Source organism: Lampetra planeri, chromosome 36, assembly GCF_965212315.1.
Source record: "Lampetra planeri chromosome 36, kcLamPlan1.2.h2, whole genome shotgun sequence".
NCBI classification, from domain to species: Eukaryota; Metazoa; Chordata; class Hyperoartia; order Petromyzontiformes; family Petromyzontidae; genus Lampetra; species Lampetra planeri.
In genome coordinates, this window is record NC_136142.1 from 2,211,412 (window position 1) to 2,235,470 (window position 24,059).

General features: G+C 43.2%; 1 protein-coding gene across 1 annotated transcript in view; it reads left to right on the forward strand.

The window, feature by feature from the left end:
- Positions 1-24,059, forward strand: part of MEGF6 (multiple EGF like domains 6) — a 268,797-nt gene that overhangs the window by 66,216 nt on the left and 178,522 nt on the right. The window contains exon 4 of the mRNA XM_078611384.1: positions 5,507-5,611. Within this exon, the coding sequence (XP_078467510.1) occupies positions 5,507-5,611 (105 nt within the window). The remainder of the gene's footprint in view (positions 1-5,506; positions 5,612-24,059) is intronic.

Here is a 24,059-nt window from a genome sequence, read left to right on the forward strand (position 1 = left end):
CATGTAATTGTTACGTTCGGGTCAATGGGTTCCGTGACTGTTATTTGTCAGCAATATTGTAATAGATTTTTATTACAAGACTAGAACAGCTTCCTGAGCTATTCACATACTCGAATTAGATATATACTTGGTGTAATTCTGTAAACAATGGTGCGTGGTATATTTTACTTGATTGATTAAAGCGCTATAATGTATCCCTACAATATTATATGGTTTAAAGTGTTGTGTTACCAAATAATTCAGGGCACTACCATCACAATATAATACCATCACAATATAATACCATCTCAATATAATACAGATTCTACAGGAATACCTCTGAGCATTGACAACTTGTGCTCACACAATCATCCTTTCTCGACCAAAAATTGCAGTAAAATGACCATGATCTCAGCGTGAAAAGTGCCAGCAGGTATTCGAGACCTGCCTGGGCCTTCGCCGAGGCTAGGTGTGGGACAATTAAGTGTTCAAATGGCTGCTGTCAAAAGCACGAACCAACGCCGTTTGCTAAAGTGTAAAGTTACAGTAATGGCCCCCTGGGGTCAAACTGGAAGACGTTTAATTGAGGTCTCAGTATTGTACATTTCCGTTGGGTGTAGGCGTTGGAGTTTTCACGGAGTTGCCTGAATGTGTGGGTTTCAGTGTCACGTTACTGACAACTGTAAATTGCATTGCCCCAGCTGTAAATACAAAAGTGCAAGTCCCACCCACTATCCGTGTCACCTTGGATTTAGCACGGTAACTGAGTGGGCAAAACGTTGTGTTCGGAAGCGCCTATCAAGCTCGGCTAGGCACCCGGCAGGGTAGTGTGGCGAGCACCGCAGCAGCATGCTTGGCCACCTTAGTCTCTCCCCTGTGCTGATGTTTTCACAGTGTATTCATATTAAGGTTGAGTCCACTGAGGAGGGGCCTAGGCTAGGTTAAAGCCCAATTGCAAATTATGCAATACAGTTATGAGTATGGACTTGAATCTTATCCTAGCTGCTGGTGGTTTTGTAGAAGACATTAACCTCTTTGCTCACCACACCCCTGGATGTAAATAGACAAAGATTCCTGGCGTGGCCTTTAGCAGGTTATTGGGGCAAGTTCCGTTAGTGAGCACCTATTAAGGCCGGCTCAACGCACAAGGGGGATGGTGTGACCAGAACCACGACAAGCCAACCGCCTTCGTCTCCGCAATGCAAATGTTTACACACTGCACCAGGAACTTATTTACGGCTAAGTCAACCTAGACGAGGCCCCAGGGCAGATTCGAATATTCGCCACCAATGTCAGCCATGGCCGGGAATCAAACGAAGGCCACCAAGCTGAGGCTGCAGTACACTGACCACTACCCCGGTGCTATAAACAGAACACGCATCAACACTTGTGTAACTTCTTCCACAAGTTGATCTGCTCATGGCTCCTCAGAGCTGGACATACAGCTGGAGTCGCACGAATACAGGCAGTTGAACACTCAGGTGTGTTCTAACGCATGTAACATTGTTGCCAATTCACTTATCTCACATTTAAATGTAGCGTTGGTATTTAAAACAAAGAATTCTGATATGAATAGCAAATTATTCTGACTTATGGATTGTCACACAAAAAAGGTTAAATCAGTGTTTGCTCGCCATATATATGTAACAACAGTGTAAGATAAAAGCATGCATTACTATAATGCGAAGGAGCACGTTAAATTGAGTGCATATACAAAGTGCAGGTCGAATAAATCATTGACATCAACAAAGAGGACCCTCCACAAGCTATTAGGGGTAAGAAACAGTCTGGGCATTGTCCTTTAAAGCCATTGGCACAATAGAGGCCATTGTAATGACCAATCAGTTGTTTCTCAAGAGCTTAATCTCATTCACAAGTCAGGAAGTCCACTCATCATAGCCAATATTAAGCCGCTTCAGATTTGGGTCTCGGAAAATGTTTGAACATATATTACTCGATAGAGATCATGGCGTGGTATGCATTCATTATTGTGTCTGCATCTTGGTCACTTATCAACATAAATAGTGGGTTTTTGGAAAAAATGAACCATGCTGGGACTTATTTAAATTGATTTCCCTAAAGTTAAACTTTGAATCTTGGCTCCGATTTGCAGTTCATTATATTTTTTTCTTTTCCGTTGCGGTGAAAGTTAAGTGGGTCTTTAATTTAGAAGGGAATTTTGTTTGTTCAAATGAAGCCCGTTCCATTGAAATATGGTGAATAGTGGTCGGTCTGAAAATGGGAATTTATCAGAGCAGAAAAAAAACAATGTTTTTTACTCTCTGCCCTCTTTGTTTTTCCATAAAAGAAATCCCACACGAGAAAAAAAAATACTTAAGTGGTTCAATGCATCTATCATTCATTGTACAAACACAAACACACTATGAATGTATATATATGCGCAATTTTAAATGTCATTGTGCGATGGTTTTTGGTAAAACACGTGGAAACATTCGTACTTATGCCATGAGTTTCTTACACCGTATGGGATTTTTTTTGATTCACGCTGTTATTTTGGAGGGTTAAGGTGCTTACATTTTACTGTGCATTTCCTCCTGAGCATCGAGTTAATGCCATTTCTAGGTTTAAATGGATTGTGCGAATCAACACGCTGTGACAAAGAACGTTAAATAATGCAATGACCTATGCGTTAATTTATTGTCATAAAACATTATTCACGCAAATTGTTTACAGAGTCCTAAATTAAATAGTTAATAAAAAAAATAATAAACAAAAGTCAGAGGCACTTGATTATCATCCGATTAGCATGGTTGGCTATGTACGGTGCAAAAGAAATTCAACATACATACAAGATACTAATGATGAAAAAACTAAATCAAGCCAGAGCCAACCGAGATGCAAGCGTGTCTTTTGCAAAGCAGGAATTATACAATTAAGGGCAGCATGGTGACGCAATGCTTGTACCTCACATTGAGAAGGGCCTGGGTTCAATCCCATAATTGGGCGCATTTTTGTTGCGTGGAGTTTGTCTGTTCGACCCTCTGTTCTTCACGGGGTTTTTCCTCCTGGTTCTCTCGCTTCCTCCCGTTGCTAAAATAAAATCAGCCAACGTAACTGAAGATGGCCAGGACATGCCAATGCTGCAACATAACCTGCAAATGTCTCAATTTGTGATTAAACGTAGGCTCCACAGACGACTTGGTAGGACCCTTCTGAAAAAGAGTCTTGAGACTCAGTGAGGCTTTCCTGGGGAAACTAGCAAAATAACGTTGATAAAAATGTATTTCGATACTAAGACGTGATAGAATAATTTGATGAATATAACAGGGCCACATTTATGTTCTGCTTTAATAAGGTCACGGCGAGGTCAGCAACATGCTGATGGCCCACTCTGCACGCTATATTTATATTCTGTTGCATTCATTGTACAAACACACTATGAATATGCATAGATTTGTATACATATTTACGAACAAAAATAGCAATTGTGTTTTATAAATGAATGGTGCTTTTCATCAACACTCGAATGCGGGAGGAAAGAGGTCCCAACTCCACGCTGCTGGGTAGGGGCTGCGTTAATGCACAAAGCATCTGCTCTGTACGCCGTGGAAACAATGGGCCGTGGCCTGTTGCCACCTGAGGAAAACTTAAGCCGGGATGGAGATGCAAAGTCAACAGTTGGCTCTGCGGAGCGATCAACCAAAACCAACGAAACACACGGACACAAAAAAGGGGCAGTAGCTGCAACATTCATAGTACGGAGCGCGAGGATTCCCGACTTATTTACGTATTTTCTGATTGCACCAAGCAAAATATTAATCAGAATTAACGAACGATCAGCAATGCCTTTCATCCACATTCGTCATTGGTTTGCTCGCAGAGCTGACGTGTGCCGAAAGACAGAGAGGATGGTTTTAATTCACAGCGTTTAAATGCGTTTATAAATTCGTATGAAAATCACAATGCTAGGAATGCAGGAGTGCGATTGGTTTTAAGATAAAATCCTACGAGGATAAAATATTATCATAACTTCGGATTCCAACAAATAAGAAGCACACTCACAGTCATTACAGTGGCTCCATTTAGCATCTAACGTCAGTGAACGTTATCTGTCTGTTCTCGTGAGTATTCGTAGCTGATATGCATGTTTAGTAGACAACAAGTAGCCAACTGTACTAACCATGCGTAATGTTTACGGGGAGCGGTCGTGTTAGTCCACTGCGCTACGAACCTAGCAGCCTCAGTTTGATTTCTAGCCATGGCTAACATCAGCGATGAGTGATATCTGAACTGATCAGCACTGACCAGCGTGGGGAAGTATGGTCAACAACAAGCGCCATTAGACACTAAGTGGCAGTGACGTCACCGCGGCGCTTGTGCCAGGCTATGTGCACGTTAAGGCCACGTGAAATGTCGAACGCTCGCTGGAAGGAGGTCACGGGGCAGACCCAGGTGCCACGGGTCGACTGAATGCGATGACTGGCCGATGCACCACCTGTGCACCTACTGTACCAACTTTTGTGTTTTAGTCGCCCGGCGCTCCGCTCGTTGTTGTGAGCGTCGCTCTTCTGCCCTCCGTTGTTGCTGGAGGGCGACTGCCTCCAACTGCCCAGTAGAAGCAGCGTCCTTCACGAGCCTCCCACACCATCCATGACCAACAACAGCGTGGGGAGGACCTTCGCCAGCAGTGGACTGTCAAAGTGCTCTTTGCCATATCAACAATATTTTGACCTCGGGACATAACTTTAGTTTCATTTCATATTTTCCGGAAATTGTATTTGTCTGTTGCTTCATCAAATACACTTATGATGAAGGGTTCGATTAATGTTATTGCCAAACATATTCTAACTGCAGTGTTACTTATACATTTGAGCTGGGATAAGACATTGGAATATTCATGAATGTAGCCGTTGCTTTTTGATCCAACTACTTCACGGCGTTGCAAATCTCTTGGCAAATGTGACGTGAGCAAATTATCACAATGGGGGTTTAAATTTAATTGGACCAAGTTAGATTTGGGCACGGACACTTTAGTTCACCAATAACAAATGCCAAACAGTTTCAATGTAGTCACATTTTCAGTGTTGTCTCTGTGCATTAGCCCATGCCTATTACACGTTTCACTCGAACCTAAACTCCTGCTGGGAATGCTGCAGTGGTGTAACGATTAGCACACTGGGCGTCCAGTGAGATCGCTGATCCGATTTGATTTCTCCGGAGCAGCAGATGAAGCAATGGGCACTTCTCGTAAATCATTATGTCTCTGTCTACCAAGCCATAATAAATGGGTATACCACAGTTGGTCGATAGGCAGGAGGGCACAGGTGGTAGGGTACTGTACTCCCATCCCTTTCAAGATGTATGGCGAGAAGGAAATGGACAAGCAGGCCAACGTATTTTCTCTCAAATTACTCTCTTTCGAGGGGCTCTCTGGAGCTCCCTGTGTAGGAGGCCCTTCTGCCAGCAGTAGCTTGAGAAAGAAACTGCTGGGCTGCACCTTTACTGTTTACCTTATCTTAACTCTTGCTAATGAAATGTTGTGCGTTGTGCGTTGTCTACCCTACAGCCACGTGCAGTGTAGGAGTCTGTTTCAATGGAGGGACATGCTCAACAGACTCCTCCCAACTATGTGACTGCCCGCAGGGATTCCATGGTCCGCGCTGTCAGTACGGTGAGTGGTAAACCCTCGCGATCATAATTGCTGGCTTCTTGTGACCTGTCATCCCTGGACCGTGATGACGAGCGGCTCTTTGGGGCCCACGCAAAATCATCTCGGTCAACTTTTTTGTTGGGAAAAAAAAAACGGGGCAGCTCTGCTTTCGAAACGTTGGGACGCGGCCCAAAGTGCTCGCTCTCAACATTGCGCCGATACCTCGAGCCCGAGAATACAGCGGACCCACCCCGCATCCAACGTCGTCGCCGGTTCACCTCGATGCACTGTGACTAAACGGTCGATGCCTTTGCGCTGCGTTCGGGCCCGTCACGCGTCTCTTGATACAGGAGCAGAAACCTCACCCCCCCCTCCCTCTTCTGCAATGCGGGTTACGGTGGAGTAAACTTAGCCCGGCGTGTTGACGCCACTGCCGCTTCTGACCACAAGTTATCTCGGAGAACTAAAACGGATGCCGTATCAGCAGTGAAGGCGCTCCTGCCGACCTGACTCTTCTGGCTGGCTCTCTCTGCCTCCGTACAAAGAACCCAGAGGCAATGAATAGTGGGCCCTCCGATTAGCACTGTTGGCTACGTAGGGTGAGAAAGAAATTCAACTTAAATACATGTCTCAAAAATTACCGCGAATGTGGGTTTTAATTCATCCGCTTTGGTCGATGCATCAGTGCTTCCAGAAAAAGTCAGGCTCATGTGAGCACTGAGGTCGTGCACATTGACTATGTACAGCACTGAGCCAGTGGTGGACATTCCACAATCCTATAGGAGGGGGAAGTTTATCCACATGACCAACAGACTGCTGACTTCACCATCAAAGCGATACCTATTTTATCACCCCCCGAAGGACTGATGGGCTGAGTGAACGCCTAACCAGTCGTGTTACAATCTTAGGCTATTAATAAATAAACAAGTCCTTAAAATCTTGTTCCTCCATCTCATCGTAAGAGAGTACGAAGGGGACATTCAGTTTGGTGCAAGACGATTATTCATCTGGAAAACACAAATGTCAAAAGACTTGTGATGTTTGAGAAAACGCGCCAAGAGTGCATGCTTCTGGCCAGGGAAAAAGAACATTTCACTACATCTACAATCATATTACAGAATCGTGCTTTTGGGGATTAGAAACATTGACGATAAGCAGCATTTTGACATTCACATGAGTTTTCTTGCAATAGAAAGAAAGGCACAGTCTTCAGAATGGCTATAAATGGAGTAGACCTAACGACATGAATTCTACAAACGTTTGAGTGAGTTCCATACTGTAAACAAGTAATGCAATTTTTTACATTTATATTTCTTTTCATGCAAAAAATACCTTTTCACTCAATTTGAGTTAGACAAACTAATGTATACTTTTCTACCTAGAACGCAGAAAAGCAGTGCTTTATATTTTTTGTGTATATATATATGAGAATATTAATATCATCCATGGTCAATCCACTGCTGAATTGAAGGCCTTCCCCCAGCCACAGTGTAACAATCAACCTATCATCTGCACGCGAGCCGTTTTAAGCTAAACTATTAAACTAAACAATTTGTATTTTACCAGGTAAGGCCCACTGAGCTATATAGTTCTTTTTCAGAAGCAACTTGGCCACAAATGCTAGCTCAACGAAGCGGCTTATCATCACGTGGAAGTTTATTGCAGCAGCCAAATACTCCAAACGCGTGTTTGTAACTGAGGAGGGAAAACCCGGAGGAGCTGGAGAAAAATCCACGCGACCACGGGGAGAGAAAGAGAGACACGCAAACTCCAAATATACAGCAGGCGTCAAGGTCGGGATCGAACCCACGACCTCCTGTAGACCAGGCGAGGTAGTTAACATCCCGCCACTGCTGCGCCCTTTTCATCGCTCCATCTATATTGTTTTGACCATCGGCCCGCCATCTCTTCCAGCAATGTCTACTTCCAACACCGACTTTACTCTCCTTGACACCTTGAATGATATATTCAACCAGCACATGTTCCCTCATCGACGTTCACTCTATATGTCTCTCCGTACACGCATGCTTAAATGTTAAAGACGACAAAAAGTATACTTGAGGTCATATATCGTCGCTGATATTGGTAGAGGAAATAACGTGGTGGAGACCTTACGCTTGCTGTAAACACATAAAGAAAACCCGAGTAGACTCATGCAAGACGCACCGCTGCGTGGGATGGGAACCCGTGAGCAACGCTCGTGAAATAACGATAGGCCAGGGAGTTAAATACGCAGATGGGGGCAATCTAAGGATACACGGGACAATGAAATCCGTGTGCGTGTGGAGTGAAATGGATTGCAGCTGCACAGAACGGGACGAGAGTGGGCGGTGTCAGGCAGAGGGGAGTGAGTTCGTTGAGCACGGGGGCACGGAGGGAGGCTGACGACGCTGATGATGAACACAAACGTTCAAGAATTCCAGGATTCAGCGGTGCACCGTCAGAGTCAACGGATGAGATACGAAGTGATTGATTCCAGTATGTGCTCTTTTGAGTCAGTCTATCACATTGGAGAACATAAACACGATATAACAGTTATATGTTCTGGTTGCCGTACACGTACACACACACAAAAACATGCATCCTCCCACAGATGGATGTGGAGACTCAGAGGGGATACTTGACGTCCAGATACAACTAATTGGCTGAGATATAAATCATTGGTTTGTCATGCTCCCACACACATGGGGTTAGCAGGACACCAGAAGACTGAACACAGGACACTTAGGGGGGGGGGGAGGGGGTGGAGCTTATCATCTAGAACGGATGCATAACTTCGAATTCATAGCACAGAGAGTAAAAACAAAAAACAATCCATACAGAACAGCGTGTTTCCAAAATAAGTCAAAGTGAATTCCGGCTCAAATGAACGGCGAGGTGGTGATCTTCCCTTGTTACATAACACTGAGTCAGTGGTTGGACATCTGTTGAAGAAGAGCTTCACAGCTCATAAAATTATCCACGATAAATGAACATTCTGACTCTAAACCTGAGATTCAGTTGAAAATATTCATTCCTATGACGGGGGATGAGTCTATCCATAGGCTAAGCACACAGTGGTATTGATTGTGTTAGTCCGAGATGAATGACAGGCTGAGTCGCTGCCCAACCAGGAATTGAACTCTACCACTTGAGCCACCTATCCTGTATTAACTAATTCATGTGGACTTGGAGGAGTATATATTTATTTTATCATTCGCATTGTCCAAGTTTGTTATTGAAGAAGAGCCTTGCAGTCCAAAACGAACCATGACCTGGCTTTTCCGTAAAATAGTTTTTATAGGGTTAGATCGCATAAATATAAATGTGTCGTTAAACTCGCCACCACCCGACACAGCCAATTAGTGAGGTTTGTCACTTAAACAAAACATGCCAGTTCGTTACTAGTACAGCACACCTGTGTGTTGGAGAGGTAAACCCACAACGTTTACAATTCGAGTACGACACTTTACCGGTAAATTACAACCAGCATCATCAGGCGACAGCCAGAGTTGCGGAGAAATCCTATTTCGCTCTTAAATAGACCAAAACAGGAAAATAACCTGCTTTTCATGAAGTACAATCTTACGTGTATATGTTAAGCTTCTATTCGGCTTATTCCAGCGGTTGCGAGGAAAGTGACTTACCAACCCACCCCAAGCCCCGCCAAAAAAATTGAGACCACAAAAGGCAACGTCTTTGCCAAAAAGTGTTTTCAATGAGGAATCGGGAATTTTTCAAACCTAATTGTGCGCAACACCATCCGCGTTTCTGCTTAACGCACTCCGTCAGTTGGACGCATGAGAGAGAGAGAGCTGGGAGTGCTGGGAGTGCTGGGTTGGGAGCGTTCGGAATGTGGGGGGGAGTGGGGGGGGGAGCACAGTTGCTGAATTTGCAATGAGCTACGCCACTGCGTCTTCGTCAGGGCTTTACATTTCAGGGTCATTAAAGCCCTCGGTGCGCATCGGCACAATTAATCGTGTGACCATTGACACCGGAGGCCGAGGTTCAGTTATTAGAAAAGGTCTGGCCTTTTTCGAGGAGCTTTTTTGCTACCTGCTTCTATATTATTTTACTTGCAATTATCGATGGACTCCGTTGACGAAAGAACCTCGAATTAAATAAGAACCTCCAAATAAATAAGGAAAAACCCTTTCTGTCTTATGGTAACCGCAACTACCAAAATACTATCTAACCGTTCATTATTTATTTCATCCATTATGGAATTAGAAACACAAACTTTCACTCGTTATTGGTAAAGCTCAAATTTGACAAAAATCGTCAAACCATAACTTTTGTCATGATTCCTTATTTTATACGTCAAGTAAATGTATGCACATTATGATCATCCATTTGGCTGGCGGTCATTAAAGATGTGTATTTTTTTTTATGATGTCACTCACGACTGATCCTAAGTTTTGGCCGGGAATCGAACTGGGGTCGCTGGGTGCATAGCACGGTGCACTAGACATTCTAGCAGAACTAGTGCTGCCCTCCGCTTCCTTCTTCACCAACCGGCAATGACCAGCGTGGCGAAGTATGGCAGGAAGACACCCATCAGCAAAGCAACATAACCTGGGGAGGCTTTCATTCATTCGGTTGTTGGATAATGGTTCTAAATTACTCGTTAATTCTTAATGACTCAAGCGAGTTGTACTGTTTTGCACAGAGCACAGAGCTGTCAGAATAAAATTAAGGTGTAGATATAGCCAACATTTCCCAAAGGAAGCATTCTATAGTGGCTTGTTTTTTTATGATTTTATTGTATCCCGTAACATCTGCAACCGCACACATGCCTGGACACAAGGCGTCGTGAGCCGCAATGTGTTTCATGAAAGTCCTTCAGGACCTCATAGGAAATTTCAAACTCCTTTAGGGTTCTCTTGACTTCTTTAGTGATTCCTACAAATATGAAGCTATCCATGCTCTTAGAAAAAAAACAAAAACCCCATTTTTCTCTGCTTGAAGAATGTTACGCCTATTTTGAGGCCAACCCCAGAATACCCATTATGCCAGGTATGCAAGTGCCTTATTTTCCACGTCTCCATACGACCAAACCCAGGGCAGTATGGCCTTCAGCCATCAGCACCAAAAACAATGTTGGCGCTGATGATAATGATGATCCCAGAGCCAGACAGGAACCCTAGTAAGTCAAAGCAAGCCTCTTACCTATGGGACCAAGGCTTTCAAAGGGCGCGGTGACAGAAGAAGCCGAAGGGAATCGAGAAGGTCCAACATAGGGCTACAAGAGTGATTTGAAATCTGGCCCTGTTAAGAGATCATTCTGAAGCGCCGAAGGAAATGACCTCACCCACGATGAATGTCTCCCCATTCCAAGCGGGGTTTCTGGGTGCTCATTTAACCATACTGCAGCATTCTGGTCCGTTCGGGTTAGTGAAGTGGTCTCATCACGTATGCTAATCGTAATCATATCGAATGCCAATGTACTTTTAGGTTGATGGAACGATTGAGATGGAACAGAGAGACATATATTACAAAAAAAAACGGTGCAAATAATATTGAAAAGCAAAAGTCTTGATTGTTGAATCGAGCCAGTTGAAACAACAGGCGTGTTTATTAAACCCTCCTCCCGCCTTTGTCCACTCGGCAGTGGAATTGAGTTCCTCACAGTTGGTCGATCGACAGGTCGCGGTGTGGCGAGGGTAACGCGTGGCTACTTCCACCTCTTCCAACATGTCTGGTCAACGGGGAAGCTTTCGTGACTGCAGGAATCTATAATCTTTGGTTCTTTCGGTAAAGTCACGTAGGTATACATTTTATTTTATTTTATACCTACGTGACTTTACCGAAAGAACCACAGAGTATAGACTTAATATTATCCATAGTTCGATCGAGTGGAGGCCCTTCTGCCAGCAGTGGCTTGAGAGAGCAATTAAAGGGTCCATTCCTCTATCTCTACCGTGGATAAAAAATTAAAACATCCCAAGCTAAATTACATTTCATGATCTCCTAAGAGTGCTATCACATTCCGGCAGGATCTTCCACGGTGTATTGGAATAACTCGGAAATTTCTTGTGCAGGGTATTAATCTATTTACATTGCCGAATTATGGCTAAATCTCTGCGACAATCACTGCACGTGGATGCTGGGTTATCACGCGCATTATTGAAAGTGCGCAAGAATCTGGGGAACGCTTGGATAGGAATACACGCTGCCTTGTTTTAGAGGCCATCTACAAAGGTCACGGAATAGATTGCTATGCTGTGGGAGATTTAAAAAAAATGATATTCCCGTTCATTTTTACGAGTGTCCTGTGAGTGAAATGCCAGAACTCATCCCGGGCCCATGCACCATCACGGATGTGTTCGAAAAACTCTGCATGGTGATTCATTAATATTCCTGACCTTCATGAGTCAGTGCCTTTGTCAGGATGGGGACTGGGACATTTCTTTTTTTCTTTTAAATTCCTACAGCATAGCGCTGTCTGGTAAGATAATGATTTAATGGCTGTCTAGTGCTTTGCTACCGTATTAATATGGCAGATGTCCAAGACCAACATATATTTTTGAATCTACTGTAAATTCACCCCAGTGAAAATGCTAAGAAAACACAAATCATTTCACTTACGGCTCGGAGACTTCCAACGGCATTAAACCAGATCCATCCCAGACAATACACTGTCCACATGCATCGTTATCATCATCATTAGTCATGGTCAATCGACAGCAGGACTCTCACAATGCTGCAAAATAATAACTCACTAAGTGCCTGCATGTGAGCGAAATTCATCACCTCCGTGGATGTCTCAGACACGTTCCATTCCTTCCCTGTCACCCGATCATTATTGTTGACCATCGGATATCATTCCTGCTATCGACGAGTTCGGCCCAGGGCCCACTGACTTTTCTTGATTGTTTGATTGAGGTCATGCATCTGCATGTTTTCTAATCCGTATCATCCAGAGTGGTGGACTCAGCCCATCATTATTCATGATGGTTGATGAAAATTAGTTGACAGTCATTGTCCTATAGACTGGCTGCTCTCCACCTTAAGGATGTGGAATTTCCACCACTGTCTCGCGGCCGATGCTTAAGGGCTTACCAGAAGTTCCTATAAAGGAATTACATTCTTTTCAAGACACCGATTATTTTTTTTCAAGATTCAGAAGAATAGTTGGCGATTTTACACGGGTTTGCACAGAGCAGGAAAGAAAACAGACTTTTGTATGAACCTAATATGAGAAAATACCATTGTACTTCACCGCAGTGAGTCCATGCACACTTAAACGACAACATGGTACTCTATACAGATAGCACCAACATATCCTTTGAGTATTCGTTTCATGGTGGTCAGAGTGAATGGCATATTTTGGCACAGAAGGAAAACATGCGATATCAGATTCATTTTGGGGGAAAAAATTGTTTTGAATACTTGTTTGTTGATGGGTATGCGATAGCTATCCACTGTGCAAGTTTTAGTTGCAGAACAAAAATGTGAAAATACGTAGAAAACTTGACATCTGTGAGAAAGAGCTTCACAGCTCATCGGATTCCTCCAATATAAATAATTATTCTTAGTTTGATTATATTATACAAGCGGTGTATGCAGACATGATGCCATTCCTATGACTATGCTGTTATTCCACAATGACAAGTTACGTCAAAATAAATGCACACGGGATGTAAGTTAGTGCAATAGAGGGCTTCCAAAAACGTAATCTGTGGGCAGTGACCATGTGACTAATCTGCATTTTAGTTGGTTGTAATCAATGTCACAGTGTTTTAAAGCATCATATAATAAAGTTATAATTCTACACATTTGGTAATTGGTATGAGAAATTGAGTTATGTTATCACTGAATTCACCAATAAAAAGTGCAGGATGCTATACAGCAGCATGCCAAATTAGTTTTTGCGCTATTTGAACTATAGACCCGATTGACTCATTAAATTAAAAAAACCAAACGTAACTTGATACACCCATGAAGGCAAAGTTATGACCCAATCTTCCATCGCATGCTTATCAGTAATATTACTCTCGTACACAAAAGGCCATGAGATCAAATCTACGTACGTTCATTTTTTCTCTCTCTTTCTCTTTCATGGTTTATAAATCTTTATCCGCATCTCTTTGTACCAAACTCATAGAGGCCTTCATGATTAAGAGATAAATATCTTATGAGGGCCTGTTGAAAACACTTGGGAAGCCTGCATGAAAACAAATTACACCAATTTAACATTCCGGCTATTTGGAAAGCTCGTTGTACAAAGACAAAAAAAAGAAAGAAAATAAATTATAGGGATCCTCATTCTCCATCCTGTTTCGCACAGCTTATTATCCGCGCAGGTTGTAGTGCGAGTAAAAACTCCGACTTTATGCAGCCCTGTTCTTACCGTTATCCATGATTATATTTTGTTCTCAACATGGATAAATGGAATAACATTCTAGATAATAGGATCCATGATATTGGTTTCCCTCCCATTATCACCACGGATGAAGAGAGAGTTCTCCTGTCTTGTGAAAGATGAGCATAACGCGTTTGCAAAACTCATTGCAACGTAATTGTACGCAACTCTTACAAACACATGACGAGAATATTCAGCTGCCTATGATATATATATGTGCGCGCTCACACACACACAGTGCTCATTCTGGATTCCTTATCGTGCTTTGAAGAGTGAAAACGTAATTAGGAAAAAGACGGAGGAAAATGAGAATGGCTCTGAAGCGAAAAGCGTGATGATTACTTTGACACGGCTCTGTTGCTCAGAAGCAAGGGGGGATTTCCCAACCCTGCAGCTAAACCTGGCTTCACTAATCGTAACATTCCCAAAGTAAATATCGCTCACACATTGGCATCCCTGGAGGAGAGGAGAGGGGAGGGGGGGTAACAGAGGTTTGGTGGTGGGGGGTGGTGTCACTTGGCTCTGGTGTTACGCTAATTAAGGGACCAAAACCTGCGGTGAAGGATATTGGGAGGCGGCAGGCTCACGTTCGGTCCGGCCCCCGTTCGGTCCGGCCCCCGTCATACCCTGGCATTGACAACCTGCGCAGTGACCACCCTCCACGCAGATTGTTGCCGTCGGTACGCAGCCCAGATCGACGTCGTACGGGAAGGGCCTCGGTGTCGCGATTTGGCTACCTATACGCGACGAATGTGGAGGGACTTACAGTTAGATACACAGCAAGAGAAAAAAAACAGAAAAGTTTGAGTTCTGTTTAATATTTTTATTATTGTATTATTTCCCGTCTACGTGACTTTACCGAAAGAACCAAGGATATTTCATTCAAGCTGTTTATTCTACGAAGGGTCTGCCACGAAGTTTATCTGGTGCACTCACATCTAATATCAACCCTCAAAACGTGATGCACATGTTTTCTGGTCTGGTTATTCAGCATCGGTAATTACATTTCAGCGTTGAATGCGCTCGTGTGGTCGCGGTTGTAACTCAAGCATACGTTCACGTATCCGCTCAATGCCCAACTTTGAACGATCGCGAGGGTGAAACTCTTCACACCTCCAACACCGCGAACTCAACCTCCCTCCGGGGAGATCAGGCGCGCTGCGCACATACTTTCTCACGTTTGTAGCAGCCGCAGGGACAACGGCGGTGCTTTACATTTGAAATAAACATCAGGAACAGAGCTCTATGTTGTGCCATGTGTGGTTCGGCATGATGTCCGACGTTTTCGTCCACGTGCTGGGTGCTTCTTCAAGGAACCTGAAACGAGCAGCTTCACCTTATCCCCATGATTATGGAGCATTGCTGCCAGCTGCTGTTGGCGCCTGGTGTAGTCCGGCCAATGTTGTCCATTTGCTTCGTCTGGGAGGAAGTCTGAAGAAGCTCCCAGCAGCGTGGAGTAAAACGTCGGACATCGTGCCCGAACAACACTCGTTAAGACTCATCGGAGAGCTATGCAGCGCGACTGCTCACACCTACGCAGTGGTAATCAGGGGCATGTTTATTAGCACGCATCCGCTTGCAATCGCACAATCTTGCCGTATTTACTTTGGAATGTTCCAGTTTCTAAAAGATCTTCGTGAAATATTCAAACTCCCACATGTTCAGGCGGAACCCGCTTAGCATCGCGCGTGCGTCTTATCGTCGACGCGGAACAACGCCGCGCATGCCTCTGTTGGTTTCGCTCAGATCCACACGTGGCCGCCTATCACCAGGGAACATTACACCCCTCCCTCCCTCCCTTCCTCCCTTCCCCCTTCCCCATTGCAGTGCAGGTAATGTTTTGTTGGTGAAATTTAAGCGAGTGCTCCGTCAGCGAGGTGCACCGTGAGACCCCTTTTTTTTTTGACGCGACAGTTTCGCCTTTGAACCCTCGTCAGCTGCCGAGTACCACGACGTACAGGGAGGCCTTGTCAACTGCTCGGCGATTCAGATAATGCTTTAATTTCTTAGCATGGGGTTAGAGGTACAGCGAAAGGGTCGGGGGGGGGGGGGGCTTAACTTAATATTATAATAATCACCGCAGTGTACGTTGCAGTCCGGCTCAATACTGGCGTCTTAAATATTTTAAAACGACTGCCTTAGTTCTCTTCAATGGCCGTGTTTCAAGCCTTTAACAATTTTTATATATTTTTTTATTAAAATAGAACATTGATCTGTGTTTAACATATGCGGAATGTTTTTTGGCCTTCATGAAATATCCAACAGGACTGGCTGATTTTTAAAAATGAGGCCTGTTGATGAAGTGGCTATGGACGGTAAACAATTATGCTGTGATGGGTCCAATACTTGATCCATTTGATCCCTCTTCGTTTCCTTCTGGTTAGGTCATGGAGTAGTTTCAATGATCCGACACGATTGTCACGTTTACAAATATGTAATTGATCAAATTCTCGCCAATAAGGCTCATTTGGTGGCTTAACACTTTCCATGACTGAATTTAGCATCGATATACATTTTAATGATCTCATTTGTATTGTTTCCATCATATGCATAACAGCCTTGCTCACTTCATTTCACCGAAGTGTAACATCAAACGTCATTTGCAAGGACCATGAATGATAGATTTCCACGAGTATTCTTCTTTAACTCCGGTTGCTGATTACAACCCCCAAAAGGGCCCCACACGCCAAGCCGCCAGCAACAAACAGCACTACTCAAGGTGCAATCACCTGTGATGCAATCATCGCCAACGTAAGATTACATTTTATTTATTCTATTAAAATGTAATTTATTATTCTATACAAATTTAATTTAATTAAATTTTGATTGTGAATCGATCCGTCCTTTATGCTAATTGGTGGTGTACAGCGATAGTTGATCGGCTTGGCTGCTTAAAAAAAATAGGGGCGCTGAAGGTTCATAGAGAACCGTCGAGCAAGGACGGTTACACAGCGATGCAGAGGTACCAGGGCACGACACCTTATCAAGGCAGCTTGACCAACGATGTCTTTGTCAGCTCAACAGTCAATGAGTGCGCTGGTTTTTTTCTTTCTCCAACGCGTTTCGAGTCCAGCCTGCAGAGCGAAGAATAATGAATCTCCTTTGCAGGAGGGAAGGCGGCGGTCAGCATTGGTGCACAGATCCCATGTCTGTGTCTTGAGTGGAAGGTGTCCTCTAGGTGGCTCAGCAGGTGACAGAACTGAGCTGGTACTGCTGTAGGGTTGAATCTGGGTTTCAAGTAACCCGTGATTAAACCACATTCTCCAGGGAAGGCAGCTGATAGTCTCAGCCTGTTCACCAATGACTGCATATGGCAGAAAGTGTGCGCTTGAGCTTTTGGACACGAAAAGTCACTTGAAGTATATCGGAAGTAGTTCTGTGAAATCTGCTTCCGCGGGCCATCCCCTAACACACAGGGTTATGCACTGCTGTTAGAGTTCTGAGTCAGCACATTTTCACCTCGCTGCTTTTTGCCGATATGAGAATTGTAATAATATTTGAAACAAGAATAATACAAAGGTGTGCTTATATGCATCACGGCAGCACTTGCAAGCAAAGATATCTGCATTGTGTAGCAAAAAGGTACAGGTGCAGCCATGCAATTGCTCACTCATAAACACTGATGATGGATGGGCCTCCGCTAAAGGGAGCTCTAGAGAGCCCCTCTCGAGTTTATTCGGTCTACTCTTCCACACTGGGCAGAAATATTGGAAGAGGTGAGAGTACCTAAACTTACGCCACCACACGCGACCCGCCGATAGACTAACTGCGTCGTACCCAATGACATTGCCCGGTGAATTGAATAAACTTGCCCATTGTTTCAGTTGCTGCTCCTTTGGGATTCATAACTGGCTACGGATTGCGAATCCACCGTGCTCAACCATTTTGCCATGGCAGGACACCCCCCCACCCCCACCCACATCTTTAGCGGTTCACGTGATATTGCCTACTTAGCTGGAAAGGGAATATAAAGAAGGCCAAAGGGTTATATTTTTCCCGATTTGGCTGCGTCTCTCAACAGGCTGGTGCCCACAGCAATGGAACTTTGCCAGCTTCTTTGAGTCTCTGGCTGTCGGCCCCTTGGCAGAAGGCACGGGAAGATGACCAGTAACACCTTCTGAATGCAAAGGGTGCTTTCATGTCTAAAGTTGCTGATGGTCCGAGCCAAGTTTACGATAAATTTGGGGGGAAGGGGGGGATAAATGAAGATTGAAATCGCTGATGCTAAAGGCATATTCTCTGGTTTTAATAACTGAGATGCACAGGAGTGGTTTGCTTTTTATGCAGCTATGAATCAGTGAGTGCATTAAAAAGAATAACCTCAGCATAACATAAGCTGTTTGTGTATTCATGTTTTTTTTGCCAATTATAATGTATTATCTGGTTCATGAGACGTTCCATGAATTAAGACGCACCCCAAAATATCCTCTGAAAGTGGGAAACAAGGGTGTAAAGTATGAAGTACAAAACATCGATTAGACCCTGGGAAAGAACGTGCATCTTATAAGCCAAAGAATATGGTAGTATTTAATGTAAAACAGTAATAAAAACCCACATGTATATCCATTAGTGTGCATTTTCACTTGCAATCATAATTGATATGAAATTTTGAATGTGTTATGTAAGTGCTTACATTTTGGCATTATTCCAATTGAAATGTATCTAATCACAAAAGAAAAATAACAACGAAATGTGGCAACTATTAAATACAGTTTCAAGCCATTAGATCCCTTCGTTTTATTCAACCGAATGGAAGTTTTACAATCGTTGACCTCATGCATTTTATTATTTTCTGAAACCCATTGAGAGTTAAATTGATGCACCATGAGAGCTAAATGTAGGTCAGAAGTTGAAAATAAACAATCACAAACACTGTATTGACTTGAATATAGAGCATAGCTAAAATAACGATGGCCCTCGTGCCAAGTATTGTAAAGAATACAGGAATGCCAAGATCAGGACTGCTGACACTCCACAATTCATGCAACATTAATTCATTTCTGGAATGCATACATTAATTATGTTATAGCCTAAAGCCATGCCTAATAAACCTAGTCCCTGAAATCTACCGAATATCCAGCTTTTTTATCTACAAATTAATTCATTCATGCATGCATGCATATGCATATGCAAGAAGGGAATTACGCCATGGTGTAATGGTTAGCAAGCTTGACTTGTAATCCAGTGGTAGCATGTACATTCTCCCAGCGTGGCAGTTGAAACAATTTTCCACATTTTTTTTAAATTTCCCCTGCCTCTCACCCCCCATCAGTATAAATGGGCCGCCAGTTTGCAGACCAGTGGGTCACTAAGACATCTGGCCTTTGTGGAAGAGAGGCCAAATAACCTCGAGCGTGCCTCTCTATGGACCCCTCGAATAGGAAGCCTTCTCATCAGCAGTGGCCTATGCAAATCAATTTCAGGGCTGCACATTCACCTTCACCAGAATGCAATTAACTCATCGCAAAGCTTGGGCTGAAATATGTGTTCAAAAGTCACTCGATGCATAATTGCTGCTGCATTGTTTGTAACGCGGTGAGGCTGGGCCAGTGGCTGGTATTGCTCAGGATGCAGAGCTACAGACGCGACATTGTAGATGCCTCCGAGCAGCAGCTGCCCCTTTTCAGGCCAGTGTCTGGCACTAATGACTTTGAGAGCAGGTGGCAGGCTTTCAAACCTTGCGTCAAGACAGTTGTGCCCTTAATGGTTTCAAAAGTAAAACAAACAAGTAATTACCTTGGTTGTGTCTGCCCAGCTGCTGACAGTCAACATTTTGGGGCCTGTAGTGGCACAGTTTTGGAAAGAGCCACGTGACAAGAAAGGATTAAAGCACTGGAAGATGTGCAGAGGTGATTTGTGAAATATTTTGCCTTGGCTGGGGGGAGGGAATGTTTTTTTAAAATAGTTCGTTATCATGCAGGACTGTTGAGAAATTGATTAATTGTTTGAAATATCATCACTGAGTAATGATCGAATGGGGGTTAACTGATGGGATGGCCTTTTGTTCAGCTGTGTTGACTGGCTTTAATGTGCTAAATCCATCCACAGCAATAGCTTTGCCATGACACACAATTTTACATAAACAATGAAAGCATTTCCTGAATGAAAATCAAGGGAACTTCAAAGAAGGCCACAGGAGGTTAACTCAATTTGTAAGTAACAGAAATCCCTGTATCTAAATAAATGTGGAAACCTGGAGATGATAAACAATGCGTAAAAAAGATACTGCACGCATGCATGCATTTGGTAACGCTTTCCAAACACGTGTGCATCCTTGGCAGATGTTGCGCTACTAATGTTAGTTTTAGAGGCACACATTGAGGTGACGGCACACAATGTGTGACATCATCACCGAGAAGGCTTATCATGGCCGAGAAGGCTTATCCATTTCGCGTGGTTTAAGTATTGGCCAAATTTTTTGTTATCAATTTGCTTCATTTCTTTTGGGGCAAGTCCACAATCACAGCACAGGCTCATTCCGAAATTCTATATCCGTAAGAGCTTATTTGTGAGAGTTACCATCAGCCCGGCGGAGCTAATGTGTTACTGCTTTCCAGCTCACATCAGCCCAATCCTCGCAACCTCGACTGGCTCCCGTCGGCTTGTGAGACTGCTACAAATATTGCTTTACCTTCGTTGCTTTGAACATCATTTCGAGGTCTCACCCTCCCGAACCTCCGTGACCCCATCTTTCACCACTCACCCTCTTGCTTTCCCTTCTCTCGACCACCCCTGGTCTCTTGTCCAGCCTCTCTGCTTTATTATCCTCCACGACAATGTCTGAAATGCCCTTCTGCTTATTATCCACGAAATTATAAGTCGCCACCCTCAGCCAAAAGGCAATCTCGAGTCCCTTATTGTATCTATGTCATATGGTCATCCCCACAGTTAACATCCTCACTGTGTACACACAAGTCATCCTATGCAGAAAATGCAATGATAGTGAAAATAACATAATTCAGCCCTTTATCAATCCGCTGCTGAATGAAGGCTCCGCCATGCTGTGTACAATTGTCGTTTGTATGTTGATGAAGAGAATGCTTTTGTCTTTAGCTGTCGCGGTGCAACTGACAACCTGCTGAGGTTTCCTGTCGGTACTCCCAGCGCAGCAGCTGAAACAATCAGCAACCTTGCCTCGATCCAGCAGTACAAATGGCTCCACGGCAAACAATCTTCCCAGTGTGGAAGAGTAGGCATGAACACCCTCTAGAGAGACTCTCGAGAGCAGCCTGCAGTGAAGGCCCTTCCACCGTCAGTGTCGTTGAGAGCGAGCAATTGCAGTGATGCACCTTTATTTTCTTTTGCACAAGATTTCGACATTTAAGTCGTTTAACGTCGTCTTTTGAAGAATATCATGCAATGAATTACGGACACTTCATAGTCGTAGCACGGTACTTATAAAGCACTAGCGGTTAGTACCCGGCGTTGCCCGGGCGAAAAAGCCAGACACACATGTAGTTACACACGCAAATGGACTGACACACACACGTGGAGTTACACACACAAATGGACTGACACATACATACATCGACTGAACAACAAGAGCCACCATTGGCCACTAAGTGGTTGCGTTCCCATCACTCGATCGTAATATGAACTGTGATTGCAACTGATGGGACATTAGGTGTTCACATGTTTCTTGTTGTAGTCCATGTTCCGTGACTTCTGTTTTTAACTTGACAATGGTTTATAGCACGAGGCTTGGCTGACAACCGCCACATAGGCGGAGGAGAAGCTTGCAACTGACACCCAGGGGAGAGCATGGAACGTTGTAGAATGCAAATTCCTTACCCCCTGCACAGATAGAGTAGGTTTAGGGTATAATGATCAAGCATGTGTGTGCCGTACGCTGGGTGAAGTCTGTTTCCGATAATAACATAAAAAAAATACCTTCTGTGCTTTAATCCCAGGAGGTTGTGGCTCAAGCAGTCATCAGCTTTCTCTTGGAGGCTTGCCAAAAGTAACTGCTGCGAAGAGAGAGAAAAAAATAGATAATTGAAACAATGCAACGTTAAAACACGCTCTCCCATACAACCAGCGGCACATATAACGGAATGCATTGTTGGTGTTGAATGCTGAATTCAGGGGGAGAAGCTCTACACTTTTTTGCGCACAATGAAAATGCAATTATTGATACACTTTGTGCTTTGTGTGATGTGTTCCATTTACCAGGATTTGTATAATTAAGAAGACCGCTTGTGTTGCGATCGAAACGTCGTGGGTTTTTTGCTTTCAATTTAGATTTTTTTTTCTATCTACGTGACTTTACCGTAAGAACCAAGAATATAAATATATATTTGTATATGTATATACATAAATCATGGTTGCTGATAGCAGGCCCAGAGACCCGAATTGCCAAGTGGCCAGAAAGAAAATACAACTATCAAAGCTGTAATAAATAAAAAAATAATGTTTCTGGAATTGAGTAAAGTTGTAAGAACTTGAAAATATATATATATATATAATTAGGAGGGAATTCCAAAGTCGAGAAGTGAGGTTTAAATGGAAGTGATTTGACCCATCAGTGTTGACGTATTATTCAATGGTATATTTTTTTCGAAACTGTATAAAGTAGGTCGAGATGTAATACACTCGTGCACATATGTTAATGCTCAATAGGAAAGTTGCGTAACTCAGACATTACACTTAACCCAGCTCTTGACGAATTCAATATTAGCAAAGGTTCCACATCAGGGATGACAGGGCCATGCATTAACTGCAGCTATTTCCCAATCCCTCCCCATATCCCTTTACGCAAAGTAGAGAAAAAATTCGATTAGTTACATCATGCAATGTGGACTTGATGACAACACGCAACCCCTATGCCTATTGCTCACAGGTCATATTAAAAACATTAAGATGGTTATTAAATTAATTAACGTGACTTCATCTTGCTTATGGCATGAACACAAGCACATCAGCGCACACACACACACGTGTTCACATACACATACAAAGACAAAGGTACCCTCCCCTATAGCCGTACAATACCGTTGGGCAAGTACTATCAGCGAGCACATATGAAAGACCGGCATAACACGTCTACTCATTTAAGGCCGAATCGACCTAGGGGAGGCCCAGAACCAGTTCAAATATTCGCCACTGTATTTGGTCGTGAGCGGGGATTGAACTCGGGTCACCCGGTTCAAAGCAGTGGACACTACCGCTCCCCATGTACACACACACACACATGCACAACCACACATACAGCACATGTTGAGCAACAAGGCAAAAATTGCCATGCACATCCTAATGCAAGGGTATGTATATATACACGTGTGTGTTATGGGTATGTGTGCGTGCGTGCAGACAGTTATATTAAAAAAACAACGTCTTCATCCTCATTTTTTATATTTAAAGAGAGTTGTTTTTACTTTGTGAAAGCCTACATTGTTTTATTATTAGTATTGCTATTTTAACATATACAAAGCACAAGTAGCAATACATGCTATTTTAAATGTTTGTTCTATATATGATACAGATATTTGTGTTATCTTCTTTGTATTGTATCTGTATTATATTTTGATTTGTAATTTTTTTTCATTTGCATGATATTTTTTTGTATTTGTATTGCTATTTTAATATAAACAAAGCACACGTGGCAATGTATGATATTTTAGATATTTGTATGATATTTTAGATATTTAAAGATAGTTTTTTTTTTAATGCCTACGTTGTTTCTTTTTTATTATTATTGCGATTTTAACATAAGCAAAGCCCACGTGGCTATGGATTTTGTGAAATATGCTGGCCATCATCACCTGAAAAAAAGGAATTCTGTTTGTATTCACATCCTGCAAAGATCTGTTGAGAAGTCGTTAAGCTTCGCGGCAAGTTTAAACCGTTCCACTGAGAATTACTTTTTTTACAATGAAAGAAACTGTTGAGTTCTCATGATGGGTCGAGTAGAAAACAAAATTGAAGGTTGCTGATTGCGTGGAAATAAGAGTGCGTTCCTCGCTTTCAAGTTTACACTCCACAGATGGCGCCAAGGAACACGAGGAGCTTACAGCACTAACGTAACCACACGTGACGCCATAACTCGTGAGAATTGCCTCAATGGAAAAAAATGGGAATAAAAAAAAATGGGAAGGAAAGAATCAGAAGAGACTTCGAACGGAACGT